Source organism: Rhinopithecus bieti, unplaced genomic scaffold (genome assembly GCF_001698545.2).
Source record: "Rhinopithecus bieti isolate Rb0 unplaced genomic scaffold, ASM169854v2 scaffold_29928, whole genome shotgun sequence".
NCBI lineage: Eukaryota > Metazoa > Chordata > Mammalia > Primates > Cercopithecidae > Rhinopithecus > Rhinopithecus bieti.
The window spans coordinates 4,592,604-4,603,771 of record NW_016814053.1 but is presented as its reverse complement, the minus strand read 5'-3'; the positions used below and the strand labels follow the sequence as shown (position 1 = coordinate 4,603,771).

The following is an 11,168-nucleotide window of genomic DNA, read 5'->3' as shown; positions in this document are numbered from 1 at the left end:
AGGGGCGAGGCCAGCCGGACCCGCTCGGGGCGGCTCTGCGGGCGGCGAAGGAGGGAGCCAGCGCGCCCAGCCCAGCCAGGCTCGGACAGAGGGGGCGGGGAGAGGGTGGAGCGCGGGGAGCCAGGCGAGGGGCCGCGACGACGGGACTCCATTAGCCACTCCGGCCGCAGGCAGCGCTTCGCCCTTCGAGGAGCAGGACACGGACACCGCCGCCCCGCGAGCCTCCAGCCCCTCGCCTGTTGCCGCGCGAGCCCCGGGCCCGGAGCGCGAGGAGCGCGCGGTGAGGGAGCGGGACCCCGCCGGGACCCGAGGGGGCGCGGCGGGGAGGGGAACAGGGAGTTAGCCCGCGCCGTGTCTCGGGGCCGGCCGGCAGGTGAAGCCCGCCGCGGTCCGCTAGGCGAGGACGGTGTGGGGCGGGCGCTGCCGGGGCCGAGGAGCGCTGCGTGGCGAGCGGGGCGCAGGGTCCTCCCGCAGCCCCGGCCGCCGTCACCGCCCTCCCGAGTTCGCGCGGAAAGCCTCGGGTCCTCCACCACCAGCAAGCCCGTGGCCGGCGTTGCGAATTCGGTGGGATTCGCCTTCCTTTGGGGGAGTGACGCTTACGAGAGCCATTTCCTCCGCGCTCGCAGGAAGGAGCCATGGCTCTGGACGGGATAAGGATGCCAGATGGCTGCTACGCGGACGGGACGTGGGAACTGAGTGTCCATGTGACGGACCTGAACCGCGATGTCACCCTGAGAGTGACCGGCGAGGTGCACATTGGAGGGGTGATGCTTAAGCTGGTGGAGAAACTCGGTGAGTAGCATCCCAGCCGCGTCCAACTAACGATTTCCCAGAATTGGTTGGGGGGAGGAAAGAGGCTCACGGCGGGGGAGGGGCCCATTTGAGAAATCCTGGCATCTCGCAAATGCTTTTTAGAAATGTAAAATCTTTCAGTATTTAAGCAGATAGACTTGTTCCCCTTTGCGTCTTATTTTGTTTTGTTACTCTCTGAATTTTCGTATGTAGTGATTCGAACCTCCCAATTATAACCTTAATTGCGTAGTTACGGGGGACGGGGGATGTGTGCCGGGGAACTCGTTAATTCTCAACATTTACTGACAGAACGATAGAAGAATGAGAAAAGTGTGTTGGGGAGGGTGATATTAGTGTCAGTGGTTATCTATTTCATAAGCATACCTGAATGTTAGTGACGTTTGGTATAGAGAATGATGCAAAATCCGTTTAAGAAAAATCTGTGCTGGAAAATGTGCAACTACTGGCGCCAGTGTGAAGTTTCTGTGGCTGTTCTACGTGGTGGAGTGCATTAAAATGTTCCAGTCATCCACTCTTACAAGGGGTGGGGCAGTACTTGACAAACTTGGTATCTGTAGTCCATGCTCGATGTAAGCCATTTCGAGCGTTGGGTTTTATATTAAAAACAAGCCAATGAAAGAACTTTGTGTTAAAAAGCAGACTTTGTTAAGCTAATTTGAGGTTGACAGTATTTGCTTGAGTACAAATATATACTGGACTGATACCCGATTTGAAATAAGGTATCTTACAGTATGAAGAGTGTGCAGTACACATTTGGTTTGTGATGAATTGAAGCATTTTCATTTGGAAGAATCAGCTAAATGGATGATTTGATCATAAGAGAAATGCTCGGAGAACTATCTTCCTGAACTTTAAAGTGCCTTTTGTACATAATGCAGTTGTGATAAGGTGATACGTGTGTGGCATTGTCTTTTCAGGCTAGAATTTTTTGTTTTGGTGAAGGGGGGTTGGGGACTTTCTGGGGATTTTTTTGGTCTTTTTTTTTTTTTAAAATACAGCATTCATTTTCAAGCTACACTGGGAAAGTAGAGAAGTGCTTATGTGTCAGGAAATCTAAGGATTATTGTATGTAAAGATACTGAAATAGCACTCTGATGCAGTTTGCAAAATAAGGCAGAATTCATTTGGGTGGACCTGGTTTGTACCCCTTCAGGAAGTTTTATTATTGAAGGACCAAAGAGAAGCTCCTTACAAGGTAGTCTCTTCCTTAAGACTGTGTATTGTTTGTCTCCCTGAGATACAGCTCAGGAAAGAAAATCCTCCCAGGTAGGTAGCCCAGTGAAAATTAGATTTTGCTGTATTGAATAACCATTTAATTGGCAGTTAACAGTATTTTTATCTGATTTGAATAAATCAGTCACTGTTTGCAAAATATTTATGAACCTTTTTTGTCCAGCACTGGTATGAGATTATTTAAGAATGAAAATAGCAAATATTTGGATATTATATTTTGTTTTCAAAGAAAACAAGCATTTGTATTATAGCTTTTCTAATTTATGGTAAATGGACCTTATTAATACATTGGTTTCAATGGGAGATTTTTTTATATTGCAAAAAAAGGAGCTGTTGAAGGTGACTGAGACAACTTGTAGTTCTCAAAAGCCAGGCTGTAGCTAATGAATAAATAATGGTTTCTATATTTCTTTTGCATTGCTTAGGACTGTTTATTATAGAATCACAGTAATAAATAGAAATACAGAGAATAAACTATGCAGACAAATTATGTTAAGTGACTATAATCTTAATCTTTTAATACTGATGCATTTTTAATTTTTTATGCAGAGAAAAGAAGCCTAACAAGGTAGGAAATGCTGTGCATATGGAAACCTTACATCTTTTTTGAACTGAACTAATACTGATTCCTCTTGTATTTTGAATTCCAAATAGGAAGTGCCTCTGACTTTCCTGTTTGGTAAATGTAGGGCTAAGTGATGCCCCTGGTTTTGAGGATTAGATACTTTGAATGGTAAGCTATTTTGTTGCCTGTCAGCAAGTAAATAGACGAGAGATTCGTTAGGGCAACATTTAAAACATCCAGAAATCAGTCTAGTCAAGTTAGAAAAGAACTTTGTAATTTTTCAGAGTTGCCTAAAACTGGAATGACCTGACTTCTGAAGCCCTGACTTAGGTCACTGAAGGTATTAAAGGGCAGACTGGATGACTACTTGCCAACAGTGGCTAGAGAGGATCAAAGCAGCTTGCAGAGTCTAGATAAAAGGTGGGGATGGTGGTAGGGATGAGATGGTACAGAGTCTGTTATCTCAGGTTTGCAGAGCAATGAAGGACAATTAGCAGACTCAGGCTACTGTGGCCTTGAAGCAGTTATGAACAGAAGGCACCAGAGCATTCACTTGTATTTTCAAACTCCAGACTCTCCGATATCCTTTTTAATCTCTTGGAGGGTATATGAATACCAAAAGCATTATATTAAGGTGATTTTCCCAGATAACTTTCAGTAGCGGCAATTATTTCCTTGAAGTCAATAGATCTCAGGATTACCTGTTCCCTCAACATTGTATTAAAATTGTGTGTGTGCACATGTGGAAGTTTCTAGGAAGAGGCTTCTTCACTTTAATTTCTCAAAGAGGTCTGTAACAAAAGTCATGACACAATTTTATAGTTTGGCCCTTGCGTGTCAGGTTCATCTTGAAGCTAACGTTCATCCCAGAGTGAGGCATTTTGATTAAGCAAGACATAAATGTAAATAATGCTTCCTTAGTATGTGCCAGCGATATCTTTGTATTTAGACTTTTATTATAAATAACGTGGACACTTAAGGCCATTAAAACAGAATGTTTAGAATTTTGACTTTAATTCAAATACTTGAAAGATCTCATTTATTTATTTATTTTTTGTTTTTTAACTTTTTGAGACGGGAGTCTCGCTCTGTCTCCCAGACTGGAGTGCAGGCTCACGATCCCGGCTCACTGCAAGCTCCACCTTCCGGGTTCATGCCATTCTCCTGCCTCAGCCTCCTGAGTAACTGGGATAACAGGCGCCCACCACCATGCCTGGCTAATTTTTTGTATTTTTAGTAGAGACGGAGTTTCACCGTGTTAGCCAGGATGGTCTTGATCTCCTGACCTCGTGATCCACCTGCCTTGGCCTCCCAAAGTGTTGGAATTACAGACGTGAGCCACTATGCCCAGCCTTGGTGTCTTTTAAATCTTAGTATAAAACACATTTGTCATTCACTATTAATCTTTTAAAAGAAAGCAAAAGCATATGCCATGAAGTGGGCTTTAGGGAATTATATCCTAATATGACTAAGTTTTTGCATTTGTGACAGTCTAGGCTGATACTTCATAATTGTTTCCCTCAGTGTTTATACTTCATCCAGAAAGTGAAAAACACCCTTTTATTTTTTTAAAATCCAGTTTAGGCCGGGTATGGTGGCTCACGCCTGTAATCCCAGCACTTAGGGAGGCCGAGGCAGGCGGATCAGAAGGTTAGGAACTCGAGACCAACTTGGCCAATATGGTGAAACTCCGTCTCTACTAAAAATACAAAAATTAGCTGGGCGTGGTGATGGGCACCTGTAGTCCCAGCTACTCAGGAGGCTGAGACAGGAGAATCGTTCAAACCCAGGAGGCGGAGGTTGCAGTGAGCTGAGATAGCACCACTGCACTCCAGCCTGGTGGACTCGAAATACCGAGTGGATCTGTTCACTGAGTTTTAGTATCACTTTTTAAAATGTCTTTTTAAAACTTACGTGTACAATTAAATTTCCACCTTTCTGTAAAAATTCATTTTAAGTGGAGAATAAGGAATTATAATTTGGATTTCACTGAATGGAAATCTCCAGCCACCAGCTCTGTGAGCAGAGAGGAAAAAATAGGTGATCTCTAAGTTTCCTCTAGCTCTGACTCCATGAGTAGAGAGAATGTAGCAGTTGGGTTAGATCAAGTCACGTAATTTACAGGGGAAAAAATGCAAATTGGAGGACCCAGGAGCAACTAAAAAGAAACATATGAAATTGCTTTAGAAAAATTGAGAACTAGGCCTGGAGTGGTGACTCACACCTGTAATACTAGCACTTTGGGAGGCTGAAGTGGGTGGATCACCTGAGGTCAGGAGTTCGAGACCAGCCTGGCCAACATGGTGAAACCCCGTCTCTACTAAAATTACAAAAAATTAACCAGGCATGGTAGCGGGTGTCTATAATCCCAGCTACTCAGGCTGAGCCAGGAGAATCACTTGAACCCAAGTGGCGGAGGTTGCAATGAGCTGAGATCATGCCACTGCACTCCAGCCTGGGCGACAAGAGTGAGATCACGCCACTGCACTCCAGCCTGGGCGACAAGAGTGAGACTCTGTCCCACCCGCCCCCAACCTGCCAAAAAAAAGAAAGAAAAATTGAGGATTGGCTGGGCACAGTAACTTACGCCTGTAATCCTAGCACTTTGGGAGGCCAAAGCTTAGGGGTTTTCTTAAGCTAGGAGTTTGAGACCAGCCAGGCAACATGGTGAAATCCCATCTCTACAGAAAAACAGAAAATACAAAAATTAGCCAGGCATGATGGCGTGCACCTGTAGTACCAGCTACTCTGGAGGCTGAGCCAGGAGGATTGCCTGAGCCTGGGAGTTTGTGGCTGCAGTGAGCCGTGATTGCACCCCTGCACTCCATGCCTGGGCAACAGAGCAAGACTCTGTCTCCAAAAAAAAAGAAAAAAAATTTGAGGATTATGTTTCTGAATGTGGCCTTTAGAAAGAAGTCCTTACTTTAAAAGCGTGTCATGTTCTTGCCATATAATAATGAAAAAAGTTCATTTATGTTGGAGTTGCATGTTAGGATCAAGTTAGATTGTGAAATTAGCACATGTGACCAAAAAAAGAAATATATTTTAATAAAGTTACCACTAAAACTCCCTTAAAGTGATCGTTAAGTATGGTATACATTCATTGCATCTCACAGAAGTGGAAAATAGCTAGTTTTTCCTCTAGGAACTCCAAAAATGAGTTTCATTAGTTGAGCACCAGATGAAGAAGCTGGCTTACATTAGGGGCTTCATTACACAAAAAAAATACTTTAAACACTAGGATTAGAGCTTGGCAAGATGCACACTGAGAAAGAGGTATATATAACTAGACAGCTCCCTTATATCCTGGTTTAGTGCTCCCTGGGGAAGGTGTGTGCTTATTTGGTGGAATGGTGCCTATGCAGTTGAAATCCTGAGTGTTTCCCCTTGAGGGCTCACAATTGAATTCATGGAAATTAATGCCTACATGATGCAACCTCATTGAATTCATAGTGAAATATATTAAGATTATAAGATAATTTTTTAAATCTTTGGGGCGGAGGAAACAATGTTAAAATCTTACCAAAGTGAATTAAGTTTTGGTTAAATCTGATAGTAAGTTTACTCAGTGTTTAAAACACTGTTCATGATCTATAGGAAGTGAATTAAATTGTATCTGTTTCTTAGCAAATTTTAAGCTCTTTAAAAGTGGAGGATAGTACTCAAGTTTTACTATAATCCTGTGGCAGCTAATAAAGTATGAGCTATTCCTTAGAGTATGTGCTATTTGCTGCCTTTTGTTTTTGTTTTGCTGCTATGTTTTATACCCAGTTTTTTAAAGTAAAAAAAGTACTGTTTGTTTCCAACTAGAGTTAACTTATTTATAGAGATGCTAAAAATACGTTTATTCGATTACTTATAAAAGGCCTTGTTGGAAATGTCTAATCGCTATTGAAGAGAATGGAAAGAAAATATTTAAAATTTTGCCTGTTATCTTTGGCTCTTAATTTTTAAAAATTTCAAGTATCTAAGTTCAAGAGTAATTCAGTGAACACTGTAATCTTCATCTAGACGCCAGTTAGTATTTTGCCATTTGAATTCTTTATACAGACATATACATGTTGGGGAGCAGCTGAATGAAGTTTCAGAGTTATAACCTTTGATTCCTAAATACTTGAATATGTATCACCTAAGAACAAGGCACTTCTCTTGCATAATTAGAGTATAGTGATCACATTCAGGAAATTTAACATTGATTCAATACTGTCATCTGATATGCATCCATTTTCAAATTTTGCCAGTTGTCCCAATAATGGCCTTTGTTTTTTTTCCATCTAGAATCTCATTTCACATTTAGTTGAAAGGGCTTCTTAATCTCCTTTGATATACAGAACAGCCACCAAGTGTGGAGCTACAGGAGAGTATATAATAAATGGCTTATTGATATTACATTAAGATAGATGTAAAATGATAGTGTCTGTTTGTAAACTTTATGGCCACCCTGTAGAACAGTTCCTCAGCCTTGGTCTTTAAAGACATTGTTTAACCTTTTTAAAATAAGGTTCTTAGTATCAGTGCAAATTTCACTTCAGAGTGATTCTTTTTTTCTTTTGAGGTAAGAGTTTTGCTCTGTCACCCAAGCTGGAGTGCAGTGGCACGATTTCAGCCCACTGCAACCTCTGCCTCCCAAGTTCAAGTGATTCTCCTGCCTCAGCTTTCCAAGTAGCTGGGATTACAGACATCTGCCACCATGCTAATTTTTGTATTTTTAGTAGAGATGGGATTTCACTGTGTTGGCAAGGCTGGTCTTGAACTCCTGACCTCAGGTGATCCGCCCACCTCGGCCTCCCAAAGTGCTGGAATTACAGGCATCAGCCACCACGCCTGGCCAAGAGTTGTATTTTTATAGGTTCTTTTCACATAGTTTATTTTAAAATTTAGTTTACTTCTTAGCTTACTATTAAACTGTTAATAATAGTTTTAGACATCATTGGATGTAGATTTCCCATAAAGTCAGCTGTTCTTAGACTGCAGTAGTTGCTAATGGAGGCACAGATTATTAAAAAATAACAGGTTGCCTAGTGTGTCGGAAGATCTGGATTTAACTTCTGGCTCTGTCTGCTACTTTACTGGTTTGTATGACCTTTGGACAATGAATCCAACCTGAGTGGGTTTTGACTTCTATAAAATAGAAATTGAAAAAAAGTTTTCTCATAGGTTTTGGTGAGAATTACATGAGATAATACATATATAGATACTACATATGTATTTATATGTATATACTTTATATAAACTATTTGTGTTATACAAATGAGAGTGGCCACTTTCTCTGTGGTATTGAGTCTCTGAGTATATGAAAGTAGGAAGGAAAAAAAGGAAAAGTAGGTTAAAATATAATCTAGTATATTTAGTAAGTTCCAGCTTTGCTAATGGGGAACTGCACTCCTCAAAAAAAGCTTAGTTCACGATTGCTTTCTGTTCCCACCCTCTAAACAACAAGAAAAAACAGCTATCATTTTGCTTTCCCGCCAACTTCCAAACACACACCTGCCTCTGCAGTGTGACAGAGAGCTGTTTAAGTACCATTTTTGTAAGATTTCTGAAATGCAGTGGACCAATAAGTGGATGATGGTATTCCAGGGATTTGAAAAATTTAAAACCACGAAAGCGTCAGTAGTATATTAATTCTCTACTTCATATATTCTATAAGAGCAGTGTTTTTAGTTCATTTATAGCAAAGGCACATGAAAACATTGGGCCTGTTTAGAAACTAATGAAAGTAGTTTCAGAAAAAAGCTAATGTATGCAGTATTTCTATTTAAATAATTATTTTACTGAAAAATTAATGCTTATGCCATGAAACATTTAAAAATGGGATATATGCCCAGTGAGAGGTAAACAGATACATCTGAAGGTATATTTTTAAATAATTCTTTTATTTCGTAATTAAGAAGTGTGACTTCTGCACTTGGATTTGTGGTTACAAATTCATATTCGTTATGAATATGACGTTACAAATATGTATATGTATATGAATATGACGTTACAAAATGTAATTATATTCGTTACAAATATAATTCATTATAATTCATTCTTTAACAGATTACTTGCATAATTATTATATAATTGTATTTCCTGTTAATTTTTTTTCTTAATGTCAGGCTTATTGAGGTCTGATTGCCATATAGTAAAATTTATCCTTCTTAGTATAATATTCTGAGTTTTGACATGTAAAAGTACCACAGTCAAGATAGAAAACTTTTACAGTACTCCCAAAAGTTCCCTTGTGTTCTTTGTAACCATCTCATCTCCTCAAACCCAGATCCTAAAAACCACCGATAATTTGCCTTTTCTAGAATGGCCTGTAAGTGGAACCATTCAGTATCTGTCTAGCTCTTTGAATCTGTTTTCTTTCACTTAGCATAATACATGTTAGCTTCGTTCATGTGTTTGTATCAGTAGTTTTTTATTGCTGAGTAGTAGTCCATTGAGTGGATATATTTCACAGTTTATCCATTTAGCAATTGAAGGGCATTTGAGTTACTTCCAGTTTGGGGAGATTATGAATAAGGCTGCTATAAACATCTGCTTGAATGCATATTTTCATTTTTCTGGGGTAACTACCTAGGCATGGGATTGCTGGGTAGTGTAGTAAGGATATGCTTAATGTTAGAAGAAACTGCCAAACTTTTCCATAGTGGCCATGTCACTTTACCTTTAAATTTAATATTCCATAAATTTAATATTCTGGTTAGACAAATACCTTCACTTTACCTTCCTGTCGGTATTGTATGAGAGTTCTAGTTGCTCTCAGGTCTCCCCTGCCCTTGTTACTGTCAGAATTTAGTGTCGTTTGTTTTAATTTTAGCCATTCTAATAAGTAAGTAGTGCTATCTCATTGTGATTTTAATTTGCATTTCCCTAATGACTAACCTACTGGCTAAGTCGGTTTTTCAATTTCTAGAATCTCAGTATAGATAACACAGAGTAAACTATCCTTTAAGTTTGTTCCCGTCTCTTTGGAATGTGTAATGTGTTAGGATTCTTTGAAAATGGTTCTTCAAATGTGATAACTGTAAACTAGAAGATACATAAACAGTATCTAAAGATACCTAAATGTCTTTAAATATAAGATTTCTACAGCCATACTCTTATGGATCAAAGAGACAGTATACAAATCCTGGTCTATTTCCCTTTGAGAATATTACAAATAATTGTTCATAGTAACTCACCTAGGGTTACACAGTAAAACGTTTTGAACGTTAATTGAAAGTGATGTCTTATGGTATTTTCTCTCAACTTCATTAATTCTGCTTGGAAGTGAATTCATGTATATGAGAAAAAGAGATAAGCAGTAAATGATTAAAATTTGAAGTTTACATTTTGATTTCCTTCCATGATTCAGGTTTCAGACTCAGTTATCTGTCATTTAGATACATAAGGACCAGCCAGTGTCAGTGCAGTCAGAAATGTCCTTGGGGTGACCTTTCTACACATATCAAGGTTATTGGACTGATAACCTCCAGCCCAGAGAAGGTGACATCTACTTTAGAATCGGAAGGGAGTCTTTTCTCAGATATTTAACTGTCTTATTTTTTACATCATGTTGTAACTAAAAAATACATTAGGTATTTTAAAAATCAATTGTAATTTCAAAGCATCAGTGTAATGATGTTTTGATATCTTTTCTTAATGGAACACTCAGGGTTATGAATAAAACACCAGTAAAGTGCTAGCATTATTGATTGTAGATGAAGTTGTCTACTGGGTAAGTGCTTCCCAGCTTAATGTTCCTTAATGTAGTTCCTGGGTTCAGAGCTAAGAATTTTATAACCTTTGAAATTAAAAATAACTTGAAAAAAGCAAGTGATTCCTGTATAATTTTTAAAGTCTTATGCAAGGTGGCAGTGACTTCTGTTGCCAAGATGGAATGCCCTTGTTATGTAGCATAGACTGAGAGGCAGCCCTCCCTGTCAGAATCCTGACTTGACCATATACTAGCTGTGTGACCTTGGGCTGTGTGACCTGTCTGTGTCTCTGCTTCCTCATCTGGAAAATGGGGATAATAACAGTGTATTTGGATTATTATAAGGATTATGTTAATACACATGAAGTGTTTAGCTTTTGTAAATGTAGCTATGATGATGACGATTACAGTCCCAGCTCTTTTACTGTTTGTAGATTTTCTCCTTATACTGAGCCAGATAAATAACAGCATTTTATAAAAGATTGAGAATGTGTCTTTTAAAAGGAAGCCATATAGCTCTTTTTTTTTTTTTTTTTTGAGACCAGTCTCACTCTGTCACGCAGGCTGAAGTGCGGTGGTGCAATCTCAGCTCACTGCAACCTTCACTTCCCAGGTTCAAGCGATTCTAGTGCCTCAGCCTCCCGAGTAGCTGGGATTACAGGCACGCACCACCACACCATGCTAATTGTTGTATTATTATTTTTTTTTTAGTAGAGATGGGGTTTCACCATGTTGGCCAGGCTGATCTTGAACTCCTCACCTCAAGTGATCCACCCACCTCTGCCTCCCTAAATGCTGGAACTACAGGCGTGAGCCACCATGCCCAGCCGGAAGCCAAATAGTTCTATTAGAAATTGATTTTAAGTTTAT

At 39.9% G+C, this 11,168-nt stretch overlaps 1 protein-coding gene across 4 annotated transcripts in view; it reads left to right on the top strand.

Moving 5' to 3' along the window:
* Positions 1-13: 13 nt before the first annotated feature.
* The window catches only part of FERMT2 (FERM domain containing kindlin 2), a 97,971-nt gene continuing 86,816 nt past the window's right edge, over positions 14-11,168 (top strand). For 2 of the 4 annotated variants that reach the window (XM_017849500.1, XM_017849498.1), the window contains exons 1-2: positions 110-280; positions 627-792. In XM_017849500.1, coding sequence (XP_017704989.1) covers positions 636-792 — 157 coding nt within the window. In that variant the 5' untranslated portion in view covers positions 110-280; positions 627-635. Of the gene's footprint in view, positions 281-626; positions 793-11,168 lie in introns of all 4 variants that reach the window. The other 2 variants (XM_017849496.1, XM_017849497.1) reach the window with 2 other exon arrangements.